Here is a 25,332-nt window from a genome sequence, read left to right on the forward strand (position 1 = left end):
ATTATTAATTTCTTTTTTAACCCACTCTTGGGGTATATCACACCCACATTAAATCATTTAAATCTCTTTCCTCCTTCATTCAATGAATGCCCATCAACCTCTCATAGTAGTATTGAAATGTGTTAATAAAAGGAATCTTAAGCTCTGATTCATGCATAAAGTCTATTGGAATTTTACCTTTGAGAAACGATTTGGGAAAGAAATCTTTCCTTTTGTTCATTAGCCACCTCTAATTATGTTGACAACTGCAGTTTCTTGGCATAAATATATGTGCACAGAAGAGTCTGGTTTTGTCTAGATAAGACTGGATGGTAGGGGAAGAAGAGTGAAGATACTTCATAAGCAACGCCTCTATCTACGTTTGTCTAAATTCTTGGATTTTTTTAAAACAATAATTATATTTTACTTTTATTATAAGAAAAAATATCCAATTTCCACTTTGAATGAACAGCATTGAGTGAAGCCTTCTTGCTTGTGAATTGAAAAATCATAACCCAAGGCCTGAGGGAGCACACGCCCAACGAGCACAGGGTCTCCTTGCCAGTGGCCCTGTTGGTGACGCTGTGGGCATCTGAGAAGGTGAATGAACATGAATGAAGACAAAGAGTGTAACCATGACAGTAACCCTGAAAGACACAAACCACGCTCCGTGCTGACGATGTTTGGGCCAGAGCCCTCCATCACATGCATAGGCATCAAGCATTGCCTTATTGGTGGGCTACCCAGTTTAGCACCCTGCCTAAAACTAAAAGCTCTTCTGCAGCACGGTTGATTCCCCTCACTCCGGTCTATTTGCATTCTCCATAGCATTTATCACTTTCTAACCCTTGTGTAAATTAACTGATTCATCACATTTCTGAGTTGTCTCATACCAATAGAATGCAAGCCTCACAGGGCCACTCATTTTTCCATTTTGCTGTACTGTTGTACCGCTGGCAACCAGAACTTGTATCTAATGTCATTTCTAATATTATTATTGTTGTTATCTTTAGTAGCAGTGTACTTTATGGTTATAACCTCTTTCCTTCAAGGCACAACTCAAGCTCAGTAAATAGTCATTGTATGAATGAATGAATGTCTAAGACACACATACTATGTACTGTTTAAGTGTTTTGTATGTATTTAAGTTAGTGCTGCACATCTTTCTCCACTCATGTCTTCTGCCCCCTCCCCGCCGCCTTTTCACATTGATCCTCATCTTTTCTTTGTCCTTTTTTCACCTTGATTTTCACCGGAAATTTAAAAATAATCCCTATTTTCTATTCCTCTTTATTAGCTACTTCCAAATTGTTGTTACATTTGGTACCAACTTTCTTAATCTGTTTATCTGCTCTATACACACACACAGACACACACACACACACAAAACTACAGTTGCCAACGGCTCCATCATCACTACCACCCCCATCATGCTCACTACAACTCCCCACCGCCACCATCATCACTCACAGTTATCACCACTTCTACAACCAGTACCACCCCCACCCTCACCCCCACCTCCACACCCATCACTAACTCCATGAAGCGACAAGGAAACTATTATTTCTGTCCAAGAATAGAGAGCTTCACTATTAATTTTAAGGACAGGATAAGTGAAGGGAGAGCACTAAAGATGTGTTAGCTTTAAATCAGTAAGTATAACTTTATATTAATTTAGATTTCTCTTGGTTCAAGTGGAATAGTAGTATCTGCAGTCTCTAATAGAGATCCGTTCTGTACATCTTTTTGCAGTTGAGAAAAGGTTGGAAGAAAAGGAAGCTGAGAAAAAAGCAGCTTCGCTGGCTGAGCCTCCACCCCCTACTCCTCCTCTTCCTCCTGAGCCAGAAAAAGAGAAGGAAACTCATCAGCAGCGGGACCCTTCAAAAACGCCCCCTGCAAAAGGAAAACCACAATCAGGTGATTGACCCAGTGATTGATGATCACGTTAGCTGCTTCTGTTTTCACTTAGGGAAGAATTAGAAATTATTTGTCTAGATTCAGGCTTCAGGCCACTTCAGCCATTTGAAACAAATCTGTACACCCATGGGAAAGTGGAAAAACCCTCTTAATAGCTAAGAAGTGGTTGCCAAAAGCCCAGGGTCTTCCCTGTGTAGGCAGGATGTAGATTTATCAGACTGAGGCTGGCCTACTGATTAGAGTAAGACCACAGATGAGGAGAACAGTGTAGAGTAACTTAAGGCAGGTCAGGGAAACGCTGTCTGTTTGCTGAGCTGTGGAATGACGTTTGTATCAAGAGTGAGCAAGTACACAGCTGACTGTCCCCAGGAATGAGGGAACAATGAGCTGGATTATTAGAGAGTAGAATTTGTGCAGAACTGTGCATCTGCCAGGCCATGTGCTTATAAAAATGTAGAAGCAAGCTCCTGACATCTCCGTAAACATCCATTTCTGGATATGGTAGCTAAAACCTGTGTAGGGAGTGTTTATTTTGGTTTAAATTATTTCAAGATCCTTCAGCACCAGGAGCCATGGTCTATCAGGAAATGGTAGGCAGGGTAATAATGAAGGTAGAGTGCTCCATTGCTGTGATATGAGATGTTGATAGAATATCAGTAGCAGTTCGATATGTGCATTTGAAACACATGGATCTGGTTTCTGGTTTCACTTTACACATGGCTGCTTGTGTAGTTACACAAGTCCATGTAGGTAAATTTGATGTATCATGACGTATCTCTAAACCCCATAGTCTTTCAGCTTCATGGAGATATGAGCTGATTCTAGAATTTTTTAAAAAATTAATTTATTCATTTTAAACATAGATACTTGAAGATTTTAGTAACATATATAATAGTTTATGAAATAACCATTTTACTCATCTAAGTTGGGGCTTAACGAAAAACAAAATTCACAGACCCTAAAAAAATATCAATTAAATAACCACCCCATTTGCCACTACTTCGTTTGGAATTTTTTTTTTTAAATGGAAAGGTCTGAGGGATAAATGGAAATCTTAAAAATGAGGTTTAGAATGGGGAAATAAGTTTTCACAGTGGCTCAAAAGTGAGCCTGGAATCGTCCAATACCGTCCATTAGCCTGTGGCAATAGCTCTACCCCCAGCCATCTCCTGCCTGGCTTGTTCACAGTCAGGAGGATCTTTGTATTTAAGCCATTCTCTGAAATGAATCTCTAATGTTTCTGATTCTGACACAGTTCCCTCCTTAACTTTCTGAAGTTTGTTTGCTATTTTAGCATTGTATTCTTGAATGCTGTGCATTGTAGGAATAATAAATCTCTTGTTGCATCAAAGAGTGGTTGTACCTGTCTCTTTCTTCTGCCAAGGCAGGGATAGTGCCTTACCTTTAAAAATGCGTAGAAATGTTCATCTTCAGGTCCTAATTATTCCCATTGAACAAATGTGCATTACTGGCGGCTAATCTTGGTACACATGGGCATTGACTGGGCAGTGGAACACACAGTACTGCAGCTTCAGAAGTCTACTTACAAGACTTTAGGGAGAGGTTTCCAGCAAGGTACACAAACATACCCCATTCTTTTTTAAAGAGAACCTTTTTTGAATTGAAAGCTTCTGAACATGCCTAACTCAGAACATGCCTGACTCAGACATCCAGTTAGAGTATTTTGTAAGAGTTGAGATGAAAAGAGAAATTATATACTAAGTGTGCGCACACATACACACACACACACACATCAGGATGGATATGAGATAGAGAAGTAGACATACTACACGAAGTCCTAACAGTCATTTTGACCAAATATAGTTCTGCATTTTATGTCTGCTTCACCTGTACTCAGGACTAAATTTTAAAAAGTTATGTTCCATTGAAGGGTTTATTATCAAACCCTTTACCAAATGTCAGCGTTTAGTTTAGAAATAAATTTCTCAGTTTATGACAAGATAGAATAGTGCTGTGCATGCTGTAATTGAAGAATTTTTTGAGATATCATAATATTTTTGCAGCAGATTTTAAAAATGGACAGAGTGAATGCTAGTTTTCTCCCTTCCTTCTCTCCCTCCCTCCCTCCTTCCCTCCTTTCCTCCCTACCTCCCTTCCTTATTTAAGTTTGGTAGTCAACTATTTGTGCATTTAAAAGTGCTCTAGAGAGATTAACAAAGTTTCAAGGGCACTCTTTCTCTTTGTCATTTCACTTGTATTTCTATGGAATTTTGGTTATCAGACTGGAGATATTTAAATGTAAATATATGTCCTATGAATTTATACATTCTTATAATGATCATTTCTAAATATAAAAAATAGAGTAGCCGGCACTATGGCACAGCAGGTAAAGCCACCACCTGCAGTAGTACCGTCATCCCATATGGGCTCCGGTTCAAGACCCGGCTGCTCCACTTCTGATCTAGCTCTCTGCTATGGGTTGGGAAAGCAGTAGAAGATAGCCTAAGTCCTTGGGACTCTGCACCCGCGTGGGAGACCCAGAAGAAGCTCCTGGCTCCTGGCTTCAGATCGGCGCAGCTCCAGCCATTGCGGCCAATTGGAAAATGAATGGATGGAAGACCTCTCTCTCTCTCTCTCTCTCTCTCTCCCTCTCTCTCTCTCTCTGCCTCTCCTTCTCTCTCTGTGTAACTCTTTCAAATAAATAAATAAATATTTTTTTAAAAAAAATAGATTAGATGGTATCTCTCCATCACAGGCATTTAAATTGTCATACAAGCCCATACTTCCAATAAGATAAAAACTGTAGCCCTTGACCAAAGGAGAAGAAATGATTCAAGTTATCTGGCAAAGAATGCAGGCTAGGTGAATTATTCCTGTTTATTATCTGGGACCCATTTTTCTGGCTTCTAGATCATTAGTTTCCCATTTCTCCCCTTCTGATTTAACTTTTCATTGTTTAAAGTTTTATTTGAGAGAGAGAGAATCTTTCATCCAGTCCTTCCAAATGACTGCAACAGCTGGGACTGGGCCAGGAGCCAGGAACCCATCTGTGTTTCCCATGTGGGTGGCAGAGAGTTAAGTCCTTGAGCTGTCATCTGCTGCCTCTTGGGCACATCAGCAGGGAGCTGAAATAAAGTAGCCAGGGCATGAACCAGAATTCCTTTATGAGATGTGGGCCTCCCATGTGGATGGCCTAACACGCTGCATCACAGCAAACCCCAATATATTTTTAATTAGATTCCAAAGAATCCAAGATAAATATGTACAGATCATCCTTAGTATTACAAATTATAGCCAATGCAAAATGAAAATGTAAAAGGCATAAAGCAGCCAATTATGTGATCAAGAGAAAGTCAATGATACAGCATATCAAAAGTTTTATTATAGACCTAATGTCTTATTGCACAAGGACTGTTCAGTTGAAATAAATCTAAATAGAGCCATGTGCTTCAAATAGATGTGTGATTAACTTTAAAAACTCCACAGCCAGTTCCATTAAAAATATCCCATCAGCAAATATTGATATAAAAGTTAGGGCTAAAATTCTCAATGTGATAAATAGAATAGTACAATCAGGACTATTATTCAAGATATCTCCATTTAGTTTTCATCTTCAGGTTAATTTTAACTGACAGTAAAGACTGAACCATTTTATGCAGTTCTCAAGTGTCAGTGTTGATCAGTGAGAAGTAACATTTGATTGCTTAGAACTACTATAGCCCAACTTTTGACATAAATCTTCAGTGGTAATTTTTTGTTGAATTTTGTTTAGAAACTTCACCTGGTAAGCAAGAATCTCTTCAGGATGGAAAAGGAAAGAAAGGTGAGACTACACTTGAATGAATGGCACAGCAGATAATGATGGATATGATTACTTGTAATCCTGCATTTTATAACTATTTATACAGGTAGATTTGTGTAGTTGTATACATTGCCTACTTCTCACAGCCATTTATCAATCATAAGCCTTGCCAAAGAATATAACTTCAGAATTTCTTCATCCTAGTTTTTAGCAAAGCCCCTGATGAGAAAAGTGATGCTTGCAAAGAGTAGTTTAGAGAATAGTATACAGAATACTCTCTCATCAAAGTATTATAGGTGTTTTACTTGGGCTAAGCTCCATATCTGGAAGCTGCATACTGAACTGTAGGTTCTTGGACCCTCTTTTACCTATAAGTACTTTAGTATAAAGTCCTCAACTTCCTCCACAACATAACATAGCAGTGGAGCTCAAATTTTGATTCTACCAATAATAACCTGGTATTACATTTTATAAAAAGATTTATTTATTTGAAAGAGTAACAGAAGGGGAAGGAGGGAAAGAGAGAGAGAGAATGAGTCATCCATCTGCTGTTTCACTGCCCACATGGCTGCCAAAGTCAGGACTGGACCAGGCCAAAGCTAGGAGCCAGGAAATCCATTCCAGTTTCCCACATGGAGGGTAGGGGCCCAAGCAATTGGGCTATCTTGGGCTGCCTTCCCAGACATATTGTTAGCAGGCTGGAAGGGCAGCAGAGCTGCTGGAACTTAAACTGGCACTCAGATATGGGATGCCAGTGTCTCAAGCAGTAGCCTAACCTCCTGTGCCACAATGTCATTCCTTGATATTACATTTTCTGAAGGAATAATATGCCTGCTACTGCATTCAGAGGCACCTTTATGAAATTTTAAGTGATAAATTTCATTCAGAATCAAGGAACAAGAAAAATTTTCTTCCTCTAAGTGATTACATGTATAAATAATAGTTTTAGCTATAAGGAAATTCAGACCCAAATTGATGGCTCAAGTTTGTTATCTGTGCAAGGATCTAGATCCCAATATCTTCCTTGTAATTCCTATCCTAATTTTGGCCTTCTATTTTCAATTAGATTTTTTTCTGACCTTAGGTTTACTAATTCTTATAAAGACATAATTTTTGAAGTAATTTAGAGTTTGTAGGAAAAAAAATCACTGGTTGTAAAAGGCAGGTTAAGTTTATGTTAAGCTGTGCTAGCAACAAATTTAGATTGAAGCATACTTATGGATACACAGAGTTGACTTATTCCAGGATAAATTCAAATGACGTTTCCATCAAATATATACCTTTAACTATTCATTACATATTACCAATGCAGTTGTAGTCCAACTGTGTATGATGTTTACAAAGTAATATACTTTAAAAAAAAAAGGATTTTTTTTCATTCAACTATATATGAGGAGTTTTCAAAAAAGTTCATAGACTATGGATACTATGAAAAACCTGTGTGTGAAAAAAAAAAAAAAACCTGTGTGTGGACTTGAAAATTGTTTTGCACCAAAATATACTTACCTTGTAATTCCATTTCCATAAACTTTATGAAGTACCCCTGTTTAACCATGATTCTCAGAATCATTGTGCGCTGATTATATGACATGTTGGGCTTGTGTAACTAGAGCCGGTTGGTGAGTTAACACTGAGATAAAAATTTCATATCGCTTCTCTCTCTCTCTCTCTCTCTCTCAATTCTCCCTCTGTCTGTAATTCTGATTTTCAAATAAATTTTTACAATATTTTTAAAATTTTTAGCTAAAATTTTAAATGCTATAATTGATGCACAGTGTCTACTAGTTTGCTAACAGTAATTTTCACATTTTACATTACTCATCTCTTGCTTTCTCATTATTATCTAAAACAGCAAATGAGGGATCATCATATAATCATCAAATTAGGAATTAAATACAGTTATACTTGGAATTAAATACACTTATCCAATTAGACATAATAATGTGCATGTCTAAGATCATTCTTAATCAAAAGCATATAAGCTCCAGAAACCATAAGCAAACACACACATTCAACAGGATAATATATACATTGGAGACATGTAGTTGACTCAATTTAACTAACTCCAAAGACTTCCAAATATTTTTTGCTTGTGCTTTACTAGGCTACATTGTTAAATAATATTTGAAATATATGAACTCTCAATCAAAACTTTAAAGTCTTTCTTTTACATAAAAATGTTGATTCGGTACTTACAACAGGATTGCCTTCATGGGTAAAACATTATATGATTTTATTTCCTAGTATTTAAAATTAACACCATTGATGGTGAACACTACTAATTGGTTGTTTGTCTCACAAGCCACTTGATACCAATTATGTTTAAAGTATTTCATATAAGTTGAGGAGCCATATCTCCTCTCCTTTCTTCACACTTACCATTATTTCCTGCTCATGGCTTTTTTGACACAATTATATTCTTCTCTGAGTATTAACAATCTACTTTTCTCTCTCCAAATTTTGACATTGAGATTCTACTTATGATTGTACTTATGATGTGCTCAGAGTATTTCTTATCCTCTTCAATGCATTTGCCAGTGTCTTGTTAATGTTCCTTCTGCAATAATGGAATAATGGCTTTTCAACACCAGGGAAATGTTCATTAGGAGCTAAATTGATAAATTTTTCTGTAGCCAACTAAGTTCAGAAAATACAAAATTATATAATGTTAAAATGTTTTTAACTACAAGATTGCTTTCTATGTCACCATATGTCTCCAAGGGAATGGGAGATATAATCTGCAAGATCCCAGATCATTCTGGCAGCAGAATTCTGTTCCCTTGAGTAGTATCTGCTAGATGTAGTGTCTGGAATAAACATTCAGAAATAATGTCATTCTGAGTCCCAGTGGCCTGCCCCATGTAGTATTACTTGCATTAGTATTTTTCCAGTGCTTGTCTTATGATTTGATTTGTAGTTTCAATTGTGGGTGCTATCAGGTCAGTAAATTCATAATAAGTGGATTGTCAATGTTACAAGCATTAATGCATTTAATCAAAATGATGTGGAAGAACCAAAGGGAAAAAGACAAAGGTGAAATGAAACTGAAGTAGCTCAAGGCATCTATAAAAATAGTGGCTCTTAAAATATGGTCTGTGGAAATGGCATCCACAATACCTGGAAACTTATTAATAAAAATACTCATCTCACCCCAGAACTACTGAATTTAAAGCTCTAGAAGGGGTGCCCCAAAATTTGTGTTTCAACAAGCTCTTCTGAAGACTCCAATGATCATTAAAATGTGAGAATTCATCTACTGGAATCCAAGGCTTACTGCTGTGTCACAGCCATGGGAATATCAAGCATTCAGTTACTTCTAATGTGATATTTATAATACATCCCCTTCAAAAATATTTAATTTAGATATCAATTAAAATACATGTATAGTAATGCTATAATAATAGAAATAAAAATACAAAGCCTTAAAGGAATCCTCATGTCCAGCTTAACAATACAATGCTCATTTCATTGACTCATCAAACTAAAACTAACCTGGCAATGAAGAGGAAGATAAAAGCATATTAGATTGCTTCCTTCACATCCCCAGACAAGAGATGTACCCGTTCTAAAAGACAAAAAAAGAAAAGGTAACTTTTTCTGGGATTAATTTTTAAGATAGCTTTTTATCACCTGAGACATTAAACAGAGGACAATACATGGCATAATGTACACAGTCTTAATAGACTTTACAGCAAATTCAGAGTACACTGTTTTCATATGAAGGTTGATGCCACAAGTCTAAATGTTGATGATCAATTTATGATCATGTTCAGATAGCAAAATGCAGCCACAATCTTCTTTTTTAATATGACTCATAATCATACTAACAAATTCCTCCTTTGGGAATATTGACTATGTGCCAAACTCTATAAGGGATAATTTGCACTTTCTCATAATCACCTATGGAATGGAAATTATCATTTTACAGTTATCTTCAAAGATGAAGATAATGAGTCAAATTAAATAAGGAAGTGTTAGCCTATGAGAAAGGAACAGTTAGAGCAGGGCCGCCTGTGGCGCAGCAGTTTAACGCCCTGGCCTGAAACGCCGGCATCCCATATGGACGCCGGTTCTAGTCCCGGCTGCTCCTCTTCCGATCCAGCTCTTTGCTATGACCTGGGAAAGCAGTAGAAGATGGCCCAAGTCCTTGGACCCCTCCACCCACGTGGGAAACCCAGGGGAAGCTCCTGGCTCCTGGCTTCGGATCGGCACAGCTCCGGTCGTTGCGGCCATCTGGGGAGTGAACCAGCAGATGGAAGACCTCTCTCTCTGTCTCTACCTCTTTTTGTAACTCTGTAACAAATAAATAAAATAAAATAAATAAAAATTCTTTAAAAAATATCTACTTAAGGGACCAGTGTTGTGGCACAGCAGGTAAAGCTGCTTCCTGCAATGCCAGCATCCAATATGGGCACCTGTTTATGTACCAGCATCCCATATGGGCACCTTTTTATGTCCCAGCTGCTCCACTTGTAATCCAGATCCCTGCTAATGGCCTGGGAAAAACAGCATAAGATAGCACAGTGCCTGGTCCCCCCCCCCCGCCCCCATCTATGTGGGAGACCCAGAAGAAGCTCCTGTCCCCTGGCTCCAGCCTTGCTCAGCCCTGGCCATTTTGGCCCTCTGGGGTGTGAACCAGCAGAAGGAAGATCTCTCTCTCTCTGTCTCTTCCTCCCTTTCTCTGTAACTCTGACTTCCAAATAAATAAGTAAATCTTTCAAAAAGAAAAAAAAAATCTACTCATGTCTATCTGTATCATATGATAATCATAGATAATTCTCTAAAACTTTTATCTATGTGGAGTAACTACAGCAAGGACTCAATTAAGTAACTATAAATTAAACAAATACCTTATTAGAAAGGGAAGTCTTCATATGGTTAAAAAGCAGTGACCTTTGTTACATTTAAATGCAATAACAGCTTTGTTTAAAAGTGGTTTCTGTTTCATTCACTATGGCATAGATTCATTTTCATCCATTCAAATCTTTTGCCCCTTAGCATTTTCATTGTTCAAAATTAGATACATAAGGCTGGCCTGCATTACAGCACGGTGGTTTAAGCCACTGCTTGTGACACCGGCTTCCCATATCAATGTACCAGTTCAAGTCCCTGCTGCTTGCTTCTGATCAGCTCCCTGCTGATGGTCCTGGGAAAGCGACAGGTGATAGGTCCATACTTGGGTCCTGGGGCCCATGTGGAGGCCCAGAGGAAGTTCCAGGCTGCTGGCTTCAGCCTGGCCCAGCCCCAGCTGTTGTTGCCATTTGTGGAGTGAACCAGCAAATGGAAGATCTGCTTCTCTCTCTGTCTCTCCTTCTCTCTATCAGTCTGTCTTTCAAGTAGATAAAATAAATCTTTTTTAAAAAATTAGGTAAAAGTTATATTGAATCAAAAGCAAAGTGGCCCCAAAATATACCCCCCATTTTTCATAGTTTTTATTAAGTGAACTGTATACTGAAGAAAAGAAGAAAATGAAACTTGTCTCAGCTCTGATTTATAATTACAAAGTCCTTCTTAGGAATTGTGCTTGAGAATTTCATCTTAAAGTGACCATAGCCCTTTTTTTTTTTTATTTGACAAAGAGAGTTAGACAGTGAGAGAGAGAGAGAGAGACAGAGAGAAAGGTCTTCTTTCTGTTGGTTCACCCCCCAAATGGCCGCTACGGCCGGCACACTGAGCCAATCCGAAGCCAGGAGCCAGGTGCTTTTCCTGGTCTCCCACGCGGGTGCAAGGCCCAAGCACTTGGGCCACCCTCCTCCGCCCTCCTGGGCCACAGCAGAGAGCTGGGCTGAAAGAGGAGCAGTCAGGACTAGAACCCGGCGCCCATATGGGATGCCGGCCGCAGGCAGAGGATTAACCAAGTGAGCCATGGCGCCAGCCCCGACCATAGACTTATTACTTTTATTTCATCAGAGATATAGGTCAAAGGAAGAAAAACTCATCATACACAGAAAAATATGTCTAATTATAAATATTTTGGATACTGTCTAAACAAAATTTTTTCTTAAATTTTCAAAAATTTTGATACAACATCAGATCAATGGATAATATATAATATTTGTAAATGTATAAGTAGAAATCAAACTGTTAATATGTAACTGACTATTTCTCCTTTACTTTCCATGTATTTTAACTAACATAAAAATAGAAGCTGTATTTGCTTTTTAAACAGTATTATCATTAAATCATTCTCATTAAAAACGTATTTGGGGAAATAAAACATGCTCTCATTTCTATAGGCATCTATAAATTATACCTACAAATGTCATATTTAATCTGAAGGTGAGTGCAAGTTAAACAAAGTAAAATTCTAAACTATAATAACCTTGACCCATTCAGGGAAAATCAGTGTTCTCTGAGTTGAAGAACAAGGTTGTTCAGACCAGAGTATCATTTTAACAGATCTAAATTTCCCTGGAAATGCTGTCAGATTCTAGAACAGAAAAGTAGACCATCCCCCCCTCCCTCCTTCGGCTCCTCCTCCTTTTCTTAATTGCTGTTTGCTTTCCCCCCTCTCCCTTTGCTGACTTCTCTTTTCCTCCCTTCTTCCGTTCTTTACCCGCCTCTCTCTCTTATGTGTTGATGTAGCCAGGCTTATTCCATGATTATAGTGCAAAACATATAGTGCAAAACCTCAGAAACTGTTGTCACAGGCAAGCGGAGTGGGAGTGTTCAGTAGCTTCTTTGGCCCCTCATCTCTCCCCTTCACCCCTCACCTACTCTTTCTGACTCTTACAAGATCCCCCTTCCTCCTAGCTGTCTTTCCCGAACTCCAAGGGGCAATGGAGCATCAGTGTTCTAGCTGCCCTCATTCTCATTCATTGGTTGGAGGTTTAACTTGCTAATTTTTTCAATAGGAAATACAATATTCTGTACACTAAAATCTAAACTTTATAAGAGTTATGAGTTTATCATAGAAGCAAGTTCAGAGATGAAAATAAAATATCAAATTGTGTTTAATAGCCAACTAGATGAATAAAATTGGATTGTTTGCTATTTTTAGTATTTATTAGTATAAATTAGGGGCTCTGCAGAACTGAAGTTTTTTTCAATATATATTTTTATTTGGTAAAGCTGCCTAATGCAGTTTAAAATTTAGTTAATGAATTACCAAGAGTTCATAGTAATCATGCATTTTTTCCTCAACCCAAAGTCTGTCCTGTTCATTTACTTGTATTAGAATGATGTAATCTGCGTATTTAAGGTTCTCCTAAAGGAAAACCCCCAGGAGGAAAAGTCCAAGTGAAGAAATCACCTGTTGGCTCTACAGATATACCACCTACTCCAGTAGCACCACCGCCCCCTAAGCCAGGATCTGAAGAATGGGTCTATGTGAATGAACCAATTCCTGAGGTATGGCGCTTTAAACTCAAACAAGTAGAGGCTATACTTCCTCCTGTTTATTGTGAGATTCACGTTTGCATTTGAAGCATCCAGAAGTCCTTCTCATAACTGATAATATATATGTACTCATCAAAAAGCTGAGATAATTTTTTCATGACTACTCAGTGTATAAAATCTCACATTTTCTCCTTGCTAGGACTTCTGAGTCATGCTTTCAACTGCTATTGAGTGCTGAAACTGGGGGGAGAGGGGAGACAAATGGGCTCTGTGAGGACCAATTTTCTCACTGAAGACAAGTAGAGAGAGTTTCCTGGAAGAATGACTTCCGCAGAACACAGATCCAGCAAATTCATATCCCTTCATCTGTAACCCTCTGCCCACGTCATGACGCTTCTAAGCAAAATTTAACCTGTGGCTTTTTAGAAATAGGAGAATATTTTTGAAGCTAACTCAGCCTACAAAAGAACAGATAGCTATATGACCTGAGAGTCTGTGATGGGCACAGTAGTGTAAGGCCAGGAGATGCCCCGGAGGAACCCTGTAAGCTGCATCCTGCCCGTCGTCCTTGACAACTGTAAAACCCAGCTGCCGCTTAAGCACTACTCATTGCTTTAACAGACAGATCATCTTGGGAAAAAATCACACAGAATTGTTCTTCCTTTAAAACTTTTTAAAATGTAAAAAGCTTTTGAAAAGACTCTGTCCTTCTCTCTTTCAACGCATTCCCCAGCGGTGTCTGAATCTGCTGGTCTCAGTAAGGACCATCTGAGCCGAGGCTTAACTGCAGCAACTGTGCCCACGCCTCTGTTCCTGGAATCTCCTGGGGACCTGTCTCATCTCCCTGCTCAGATTATTACTTAGAGAGGACAAGGGCATGTGGAATAATTACTTACTTTCAACACAGAATCAAAAGCAGTGCAGAATATGTGACAGATTCTTGATGGGTTCCTAATGAATTAATTCTGAGAGTGAAATTAGAACCGAAAATATTTGAAGGTGAGAACATTAAATGAAGTAATGTATGGATGTGTATAATTGACACCATTCTGCCAAATTGAAGCCATATTCATGTATCTTAGAAGAGGTTTTAGAGAAAGAAATAATATATTAAAATACTATTACTAGGTAAGAAGTAGGATGCAAGAAGCAAAAATACTGAAATTCAGTCCTGACCCCAAATCCTAAATCACTTGAAAGAAGGAAGACCCTAGAAGATGAGAACGAACCAGAGGACATGAATAGAAACATAAACATTAACCCTGAGATACGATTCCAGTTCCCACATCCATCTTCTAGCACTGCGAGTTCTGGGAGGAAACACGATCACGTGGGGAGAGGGATTAGATTATCCCCATGGCAAAGAATACCTGGGAGTCATTAGGATGCTGAAGCCCAAGGAGGAAAGAGAGCGAGCAGCCGCTTAGACCTAATGCATTGTTCACAATTGATCATAATGATAGGACTAAGAACCAAAGAGATCACATAAACAAGACTAGTGTCTGAAAATACTAACCGATAGAATCAAAAAGGGAGAGAATGATCCAACATGGGAAGCGAGATACACAGCAGACTCATAGAATGGCAGATGTTCTAAACAGCACTCTAGCCTCAGAATCAGCCCTTAAGGCATGCAGATCTGGCTGAAAAGCCCATGACAGTATTTCAGGCATGGAAAGCCAAGATACTCTGGCAAAAAAAAATGACCTAAATGAAAGATCTCTGCGAGTGAGATCCCAGTGGAAAGAACAGGTCATCAAAGAAGGAGGTACCTTTCTCTGAAGGGAGGAGAGAACTTTCACTTTGACTATGACCTTGTCTAAATAAGATTGAAGTTGGCGAACTCAAAAGGCTTCCATAGCCGTGGCAACTCATGACAAGAGCCTAGGGTGATTACTGATGCCATAAACAAGAGTGTCAATTTGTTAAGTCAACAACAGGAGTCACTGTGCACTTACTCCTCATGTAGGATCTCTGTCCTTAATGTGCTGTACATTGTGATTTAATGCTATAACTAGTACTCAAACAATATTTTTCACTTTGTGTTTCTATGTGGGTGCAAATTATTGAAACCTTTACTTAATATATGCTAAACTGATCTTCTGTATATAAAGAGAATTGAGAATTAATCTTGATGTGAATAGAAGGGGAGAGGGAGCGGGAAAGGGGAGGGTTGCGGGTGGGAGGGAAGTTATGTGGGGGGAAGCCATTGTAATCCATAAGCTGTACTTTGGAAATTTATATTCATTAAATAAAAGTTTAAAAAAAAAGACCTAATGCATGAACGGGGCCAGCTCACTGGAGCTGTGGCCTTCAAAGTGGGCTTCAGCCCCCCATGGGATGCCTCAGAGAGGAGCAGAGAAATAGTTTTGCCAAGAAGGTGGAGAGCAAGGGAATCTCCTGCAGCTGTCCACATGCATTTGCCTCCCAGGGCACTGTGCAAGCTGAAGGTTAGCTTAGTCTGGAGGGACAATGGGGAGTCAGGTAGACCTTTAGGTACCTGAGAGAGACCATGGAGAGAACACCTATTGCTACAGGAAAGCAGGCTGTGTGGTCTAGTCAAGTCCTTCCCCACTCTAGACTTTTCCCTACCTGAGCTACAGAAGTCACTTGCCCAGGAAGAGGAAAGACAGACACTGGGTGAAATTTGGGTTTCGCCAGAGCCACAAATTTAACTGGAATCTCGTACTTTATGTAGTAGCCCTAGATCTAGACGTTCTGAGAACCCCAGGCCTGCCTTAGGCCTTTAGGCACATGGATGGGGAGAAGGAAAGGAGATTGATTCCATGGCTGGCCTTCTCAGACAGACGCAGAAGCAACTGCAAGAACAGCACAGAGCCTTCTGCCTTTGCCAGCCACCAGGGAGGCTGTCGAGAGAATAAAGGAAGGAGCAGAGCCAGAAAGCATTACTCGCCATCTTAGGGAAACGTAAGAACAGGCTCCCAGGAATCAGGATTCCAAGGAAAGAGGTAGTGTGCCTCATGCCTCATGGGCCACTCAATGCCTCATTCACACTCTGCCAGCTTGCTTCTCCTCCTGCCAGTCCCTCTCCTCCCCCACCCTCCCCCTCCGCTTCCTGTGTAGTGGAAGAAGCTGGGCCCAGGGGGCACAGGGCCAAGGACTGAATATATACTGAATCTCTCCTTAAGAGGTTGACAGACACAAGACTCTTGTGCCAAAAGTACAACTTGTCTTAAAGCAAGCTTCTGATGTGTTCCGTACTGGCCTTACTAAGGGCCCAATGATTTCAATACTTAAACTACAGTAGTTCCCCTTCACTTTCCATGGTTTCAGTTACCTGGGAAAAGTGTGATCTGAAATTACTATTTCCTTTTACTCTTTGAGCAGAGAGGCCACACTGACATAACCTGTATTATAGCATACTGTTGGAATTGTTCTATTTTATTAGCAATTATTGTCAACCCTATATTATGCCCAATTTGTAAATTAGACATTATAGGTCTGCATGTATAGTAAAATCATAGTATATATAGGGTTCAGTACTATCCATGGTTTCAGGCATCAATCGAGGGTTTTGGAGGGTATGCACCATAGGTCAGGGGAAGATTGATGTACACAGGAAGCTATGAGGAGTGTCTGAGGTATTTGGAGTACTGACCAATACATATGAGCAGTTGGATAAATGCAATAGAACAGGTTTAATAGTAAAAGAACTTGGTAGAACATAAGCAGATATGTACCCCAGTAGTCAGGAAAGCACATTTCAAAAGTGTAGTTAAGACATAATCTGGACTCTAAAGAATATGACTCTAGAGTAAAACAATCTGACTTCATAATCCCAGTTGAGAGCCAGAGAAACTAATGTGACCCCAGAAGGTGTTTGTGGGGAACTGAGGTCTCAAATAATTGGGGGGGGATTATAGAAACATAAATTGAATGAGTGTCTAGCGCTAGCCCATCATAGGTACTCAAATTTTGAAAGAATACAATCAAGGACATTTGCAGAAATCTGCCAAAATGCTGAGAGCGAACATATTTTTTTCTGTATTATCTAAAATAGAAACCAGTTTGAGTAATTTGAAATAATTTAAAGTGAATAAAGGAATAAAGTGGAATTAATCAAGGATAGCATCCAGGTTGTGTGGACCTGAAAGTTTTATGGACTCTCTTTAAGAAAAAAAAGAACACAAAATTTCATTTAGAAAATCAGGCATGAAAGGTATTACTTAGAATAAAAATGTATTTTGTTAAAAAATATTTTTGTAACTTGAAAAAACTAACAAATACTACAAACATAAGACAGATAAATAAATAACAGACCTGTTTTATAGATGCCTTATATACCCTATATATCTAGTGTTCTTTATCCCCTACATCTTTGGATATGTGTTCTTTGCTTATTTTTACAAGTGACAATAATTATGTAAAATCACTTTTTTATTCTGAGAATAGGAAGATAATCCAGACTTCCTCTGTGAGGGTGATCAGAATTTTGTTTATTATGTTAGTTCAGAACATTTTCTTTCAGCTTCATAACTCATGAATGGAAATGTGACAAAGAGGAAGTTAAATTGGAAAGAGACTGAAGATTTGACCAGTGTCACTTAAAAATTAATAAACAACATGGCCATGTGAACAAAGTGGTAGGCCCCTCTCAGGACCTTGGACAATAAACTGTGTAAAGTGAGGGTCTCTTATCTTGGAAAATACTGCCTTGGCTACTGAATTCCAATTATGTTAGTGTTCAGATAACAACAACAACAAAAATTTAATTGAAAGGCGTGTGTCTGAATAGTTAGTCACATCACATTGTTCAATACAGATCCAGGGAAATCATTTCCCAGGAGCTGGAAGAATCTATAGAAACAGCTTAATTAATAACTCACAGAAACCATAGAGAACACAGGAGACACCAGAGCACGAGGGTTATGCAAATGCCTAAATATTTAAGAAAAGTTGGATGAGGCTTGTTTACATAGGTACCAATAATTTATGTGTTAATCCCTGACAAAATGTGAGCGAAAATCATTAAACATGATTTCAGAATCCTTATAAAATATAAAAACTGCACAGGAAGAATAAATCTTGTTGAATTGGCCCATTCCTTGTTCCTTGACAAGACTGGGCGGGTGGATCAGGGAGTACTATAGACATAATATCTTCTGAGTTCAAACAACTTTTTGAAGTTTCCTCATGGAGTGATTGCGGAAAAATGGGAGTTGAGAGCAGAATGTTCATCAATCAGGCCCATTCTTAAGTGGCACTTCATTATGCATGCAGTGTTGCCTAATGGATTGAAGTCTGGTAAGAGGCAGGTTTATTAGTGTGTTTCTTTAAAAGTCATCTCTATGGGGCAAGTGTTTGGCCTAGCAGTTAAGCTGATAGTTGGGATACCCACACCCCATATTGCAATGCCTGGATTACAGTCCTGGCTCCACTGCTGACTCTGCCTTCCTGCTCATGTACATGCACCCAGTGAGGCCACGGCCATGGCTCCAGTAGTTGGGTCCCTGCCACCCATGAGGAAGACCTGGACTGATTTTCCCAGCTCCCGGCCCAGCCTGGCGCTAGCTGTTGTAGGCATTTGGGGGAGTGAACAAGTGGATGGGAGTGCTCCCTCCCCGCTCCTCCTCCCCTCCACCTCCACCTCCTCCTCCCCCCTCCCTCCCTCCCTCTCTCTCTCTCTCTCTCTCTCCCTCTCTCGCTTTTTTTTTAACAATTTACAGAAAAAATTACTCTACAGCACTGTTGAAAGTATTTCACATGCAATTATGATAACAGTCTAGAAACCAGAGAGGGGCAGAATGTCAGGAAAGGGTGTTGAAACAACATGAGAGGAGCATTAAAGGAACTTTTTATTAATGTGTAACTTAGATAAATGCATACCTCAAATATGGTTGGACTTAGAATCTTAGGTTTTTAGAACAAAATGAAACCATCTAGTCTCCAAAAAAAAGGTAATGATGAAAATTTTCAACATCCATATTAACATTTATTTGGCATCTATTCTATGCAAATGCTAGAAAAATAAACAAATTGCTCTTTCTATGTCTTATAACACAATCTACTTCGGGACTGAGGCATTTAAACAACAAGTTATAACAGTGTAATTGCAGTTATAACAAGAGTATAAACTGAATAACACAGAGGGAAAAATAATACATTTTGTTGAGAATGTGTTTTTTTTTAAAGACCCCTCCCCCCAAATCAGGGTACATTTTAAAGTGTTCATTGTTTGGGTAGGAATAGAGAAGGAAGAATCCCAGGGTGAGAATTGCTCAATAAATTTGATAGCAAAAGCCTTGAACACACAACACAACTTCAGGAGGAAAATCTGACAGCAAGGCAATTGCCAGTTTTACAAAGGCCTTAAAAGCAATGCTGAAGTATTTGGACTTTATTTCCTAGGTAGAGGAAGCAATGGAGTGCTTTTTGGCAAAGAGGTAACAAGTGTGGATCCATTTTCAAAACAGTAACTTAGAGACAATAGAGTGACTTATTTAAAAGCATGGGTTATAACTTGTCTATGTTCAAAACCCAGCTCTGTCAATCAAATATGTGACCTTGTTCAAGCTATATGACACCTGTCACCACAAATGCCCCATCTTTAAATGAAAGGAGGAATAGAAACCTGTCTCCTAAGTATTTAGTGATTGGATAAACGTAAAACTCTTTGAACAGGATCTGGCAGAAAGGAAGTCCTCAATAAGTATTACCTGTTTTTTGGAATACAAGATTATTTGAGAATATTAAAAAGAATCACAGAAATGCAAGGAGGCCCCTATACTAGCCTAGGCCAGAGATGACCAGAGTGAATGATGACAGCAACACTGGGGAAGGAAGGAATAGGGAAAAAAAGAGACAGAATCTGGAAGAAATTCAGGAACTGGGTCCTCACCCACCTCTCAGACATCAGCATCTATTCATGTGCAAGATCACTTCCACCACAGTGCTTTGTATCTGCTGTTATTCTGCTTAGCGTGCTCTTACCGCAACTCTTCCTCCTTTTAAGTGCTAACCTCAGTTCCACCTGGACAAAGAGACTTTCCCCAACAACACAAGATAAAGCTACACCTGTCATTCCATAGCACTTACAACCTGAATTGCTGTTTTTTTGGCTATTAAGTTGCTTACATAATTACTTAGATATAACTACTTGTACTTCTTCACTGTTTTCCCCTCCCCCACCAGACTATATGCTCCCAAAGCAGGGATATTTTCCACAAAATTCCTGTCCCTTACAACAATGCCTATGTAGAATTGCCATTCAATAAATAATTCTTGGTTGTTTGCTTTTGGCTTAGACAAAGTAAGACACTTAAGTAGTGACAGAATGGCGTGGGCTGGATCTCTTGCACCCTGAATGTCAATCTGTCTCCCTCCTCACTAATGATACTTGACTTCTAATGTTTGACGGGTTGCCGTAAGTAAGACAGTATAACTGTAGCTGGGTCTTCTCCAGTGAACATAATTAGGGCTGATACGTGGAAATTATAGGAAGGCAAGTTTCTGTTCAACATGAGGAAAACTTCCCCAGTAAGATGGTTTGGGCAACACTGGAAGGAGCTGCCTTGAAATGCCATGCTCAGTGCATCTGCAAGGTCTGCAGAGAGGTTGCAAAATTTATCTTTTATATTTGGTATTTCCTGATTGGAGAGGAAATTAGCCCAGATGATCTCTAAGGTCTCCAGGCATGTGAGCTCCGATTACATGATGCGCAGTCAGTAAGGTTAATAAGTATACAGCAAGTTTATATTGAATAGAATGTATATCATCTATTTTGTTTTATTGTGACTATTTCTTGGTGTTATTGTTTATTTGCTTTATTAGGGATAACACAAAAGAAACTCTCTGGTTTTCATACTCCACTCAGCAATAATAGAGCCTCCTAGGTCAAATGAGAGAAATAGTTCATTGCCACTCTGACATAAACTCTAGGTATTCTCCATCCTAGGACACTTTGCAGCTGTGGCAAAAATGTGATGGTTCAACTCATGACTCAGTCAATATGTCTTGCAGCCTCTTATGTCCAAAAACTGTCTTAATTACTGGGAGACTATTTAGTATTGAATGAGACAACCATAACTCCTGACTCCATGGGCTTTATATTCTAGAGGTGAATACAAATTAATAAATAAGCAGCTACAACTAATAGCATCAGTATTATGAGAGGAGATGCAGAGTGTGAAGGGAGAACCTCAGAGCATTCAAAGGTGACTTTGTAAACTTGTTGGATAAGGGTGGGATTTCTGCAAGAAATGACATCTGAGCTGACACATGAAGAATTATTTGGAATAGGAATTGGCTAGGGGAGGGGGAAATTTCACAGGAAATGCTTCAAGTAGTTGCAGTTGCATCCTGATCTCCCTCAGTAGTGCTCATTTTGACTTAATTCATCAGAAGAATTTTCATTTTGAAATAATGATTACTGTGCTTTATCGTTTAACAGGAAATACCTTCATTTTTAGTACCTTACTGGGAACTAATAGAAAATTCTTACATAAACACTATCAAAACCATCCTCAGGCATCTGAGAGAAGACCAGCATGAAGTACTTAAATACTTATATGAAATTACGTAAGTAAAATTCCCAAAGTCAGAATGTCACAATTAAGAGAATAATGTGTAAGATCCATTTCATCTGGTTAATATCTTACAGAACAAGTTTCCAGGAGTTTCTAAGGCGTCCAGATCACAAGCAAGATTTTGTAGCTCAATGGCAGGCTGATTTCAACTCTTTTCCTGATGACTTGTGGGAAGATGAGGAAACCAAGGCTGAACTACACCAAAGAGTGAACGTAAGGGAATCTGTGAGCTGTTAGGCTGATGTCTCCACACTTTTATATCTTAAGCTGCAAAATCCCAATGCATTCCTATCTTACCTTCATGAGATATAAGGATGAGAAAGGAAATGGTTTTAACTTTTCACCAGCTAACTTTCAAGAGCAGTGGCTTTTCTGAACTTTGAGTCCAGAATGAGAACACTCCAAGTCCATAGTTTGTGTTTCAAATGACAGGATTTCATTCTTTCTTATAGCTGAAAAATATCCCATTGTGTGAATATATACATATATATATATATATATATATGGATTTATACCCCATTTCCTTTATCCATTCATCTGGTGATAGACACCTTGGTTGTTTCCATGGCTTTCTGTTTGTTGTTTTGGGGTTTTTTGCTTGTTTGTTTGTTTGTTTGTTTGTTCTGGCTACTGTGAGCAGTGCTGCTATAATGGTGGAGCAGGTACCTCAATGCAATGAATTCATGTCTTTTGGACATATACCCAATGGTAGGATTGCTGGATCGTATGAACTGAAGGACATGATATTGAGTGAAATAAGCCAGACACAGAGGACAAATACTGTATGTTCTCCCTTATATGTGAGAGCTAAAATTTAAAAAAAAAATCAGTCTGAACACAGAATATTGATTACTAGAGGCTGGGAGAAATTGGAGGGTGAACCAACGGCAAAAGGAAGACCTTTCTCTCTGTCTCTCTCTCTCACTGTCCACTCTGCCTGTCAAAAAAAAAAAAATAGAGGAAGCTAGGTGCAGTTCATTTATTGTGATAAATATTCTAATATGAGATGTTAATAGGGAAAATTAGTTGCAAGGTATATCAGAACTCTGTATTATTACTGACTTTTTTTATAATTTAAAACTATTCTGAAATGAAGTGTTACATATGAAAAAAAGAATGAGAATACTAGAGCAAGACTTCTGGAAAGAGGAGCTAAGGTTAGAAGTGCAAGGGCATTCTTGTTAACTGATTTTTGATGCCAATCCCTTTATTTACACATGTAATATTGCCCATGTATAGTATTGAGCGCATGCCTGTCTGAATGCAGTTGTACAACTTGTTGATTTCAAGGAGGAGGAAAATGAGGGAACTTCATGGCAAACTAACAGGACAGGCACAAAATTTTACACACCATTTAAATTTTGTTTTATTTTATTATTTTATTTTATCTTATTTTATTTTATTTTAAAGACAGAATTACAGAAAGGCATAGGCAGAGAGAGAGAGAGAGATCTTCCATCCACTGGCTCACTCCCCAAATAGCTTCAAATGCCGGAGTTGGGCTAATCTGAAACCAGGACCCAGGAGATTCTTCTGGGTCTCCCACGTGGGTGCAATGGCCCAAGCACTTGGACCATCTTCTGCTGCTTTCACAGGCCATAGCAGAGAGCTGGATCACAAGTGGAGCAGCCAGGTCTTGAACTGGCACCCATATGGGATGTCAGCACGGCAGGTGGCAGCTTGACCCACTATGCCACAGTGCCGGTCCCACTTTACACACCCTTTTATCTCCAGTAAGCACAATGTCTGGCAGTTAGTAGACAGAAAGATTTTCAGAAATTCATGAGTGAATTATATTAACTTGATGCTTTAGAAAGGGGCTGTGCTGTCTCTTACCTTTTTCCTTCCCTGTGTAAATTGACAGACACCCCCCCCCCATTCCATCAGAGAAGTCCCCTGCCATTACCTTCATTAGGCTACAGTCAAATCTGATTTTATCCCAGGATGTATTTGTGCAATGAAAACATTGTCAAACTCTACTCCATAGCTTATTTATATATCCGGTAATTATTTCTTGAGTATCTGTCATGGCCCTGCCATCATCCAAAGGGCTGGGTGTTCACCATTGAGCAAAATAGTCTATGACTGCATAATGTTTGCATGTTGATGGCCAAGAGACAGTAAATAGCAAACAAGTAAACATTTAATGAATATGTCATTTGCAAGAAGAGTTGGGTGGTGAGCAAAAAAGCAATGAGAGAAGAAAAGAAACATTTAATGTAGCATTTAATGGTGCGTGTAGAAAGACCTACTGAGATAGTGATATTGAACAGACAGCTCACAAGTGATGGAGTAAGCCATGGAGATATGTGGAGAAAGGATGTAGCAAGCCTAGGGGAAGCTCAGGCAAAGGCACCGGAGGGGGAGGCTGCTTGGTAGGGGGAAAAACGTAATGTGGCTGCAGTGGAGTGTGGACGGGCAGAAGGGCTGGTGATAAGATGAGAGAGATCTTGGAAATCGGGTTACTTTAAAACTTGGAGGTCACTATTACAATTTGATATTTATCTGAGTAGTATGGGCTGTGTTGGCCTCTGATTTCGAAAAAAAAAATTATAGTGTTTTAAAAATAGCAGGGAGACCATCAGGAAGAGCAGTTAGGAAACCAGTTGGGATGCTCTTGTAATAGATAAAGTATCATTCTGATTTGAGTGATGGAGGCAGGTGCTGAAGTGTTTAACTCAAGAGGTATTCAAATGTCCTGGTAAAACTAATTGTATTACCTGTTCTTGGACCTTCCTCTACCAATAATTATAACTGAGTAAATTCTAAAACTAGTTTTTCTGTCTTTTCTTTCTCTTTTCTACTCATCCATAAGCTGACCTGAGCCACCTTCCTGTATAGTTCTTTCTCCTACTTGTTACTCAGGTAATAAAGACATGATGAGAAGATTCTGACATTTGAAATGCCTTATTTGTGATTTTTTCTAAATCCAAAAGCACCCTCTGTTTGTTGTAGATAAATTAGATAATCAAAGGAGACAAAATTTAAAATGATAAATTCATAATCCCACTGCCAGTAGTTAACTTTTATCACTACATTGGTGCGTATCTGCATATATTTCCACAGTATTTTTATAAAAATGTGGCGTCAGTATGAATATTATTTTTAGCATTTTTTACCAATGAAACATATTTTCTTTCCCAATGAAGATTCATCTATAATATTTTTATGACTAAAGGAATTACTAATGGGCTATATCATAATTTATTTAACAGATTTTCTGTTAATGAATTTTGTTGAGTACCATCCTGATACTGAAGAAAATTAGAGAGTAGAATTTCAGTTAGCTAATTATTGACCATGTCTTTACTTATCCTTTGAACTGACTTCTTTTAAAAATAGAAATTGTTTAATCTAAAACAATGTTATTTTTAATGTTTTTGAAAACAAGCATAAATTTGAAACTTTAAAAATCTGCACATTCCACAGGGATCACATTTCAGTTAATTTTTCAACACTTAAGAATAACTGTGCACCAATCCCTGTGGAACATGGTGGTGGGAATGGGAGAGGGAAAAGATGTATAATTTGGGACATGCTCAGGCTGACTTGCCCCAAGTGGTGGAGTTGGAAGCATACCAGGGGATTCCAATTCAATCCCATCGAGGTGGCATGTACCAATGCCATCTCACTGTTCCAGGTGATCAGTTTCAGTTCACAGTTGGTCATGGTGAAGGGACTGGGAGTCAAAGGGAGCACATAAACAAGTCTAGTACCTGCTAACGCTAACTGATGGAGTAAATAAAGGGGAGAGTGATCCAACATGGGAAGTGAGAATCTCAGCAGACT

At 38.8% G+C, this 25,332-nt stretch overlaps 1 protein-coding gene across 9 annotated transcripts in view; it reads left to right on the forward strand.

Moving 5' to 3' along the window:
- SPEF2 (sperm flagellar and cilia associated 2) overlaps positions 1–25,332 on the forward strand; it is a 211,154-nt gene that overhangs the window by 98,817 nt on the left and 87,005 nt on the right. For 7 of the 9 annotated variants that reach the window (XM_051853820.3, XM_089312716.1, XM_089312714.1 and 4 more), the window contains 5 exons: positions 1,732–1,896; positions 5,630–5,680; positions 12,861–13,009; positions 21,408–21,535; positions 21,618–21,756. In XM_051853820.3, the coding sequence (XP_051709780.3) occupies positions 1,732–1,896; positions 5,630–5,680; positions 12,861–13,009; positions 21,408–21,535; positions 21,618–21,756 (632 nt within the window). The remainder of the gene's footprint in view (positions 1–1,731; positions 1,897–5,629; positions 5,681–12,860; positions 13,010–21,407; positions 21,536–21,617; positions 21,757–25,332) is intronic. The other 2 variants (XM_089312713.1, XM_051853824.3) reach the window with 1 other exon arrangement.

Source organism: Oryctolagus cuniculus, chromosome 14, assembly GCF_051225735.1.
Source record: "Oryctolagus cuniculus isolate XC-2025 breed Fujian yellow rabbit chromosome 14, ASM5122573v1, whole genome shotgun sequence".
NCBI classification, from domain to species: Eukaryota; Metazoa; Chordata; class Mammalia; order Lagomorpha; family Leporidae; genus Oryctolagus; species Oryctolagus cuniculus.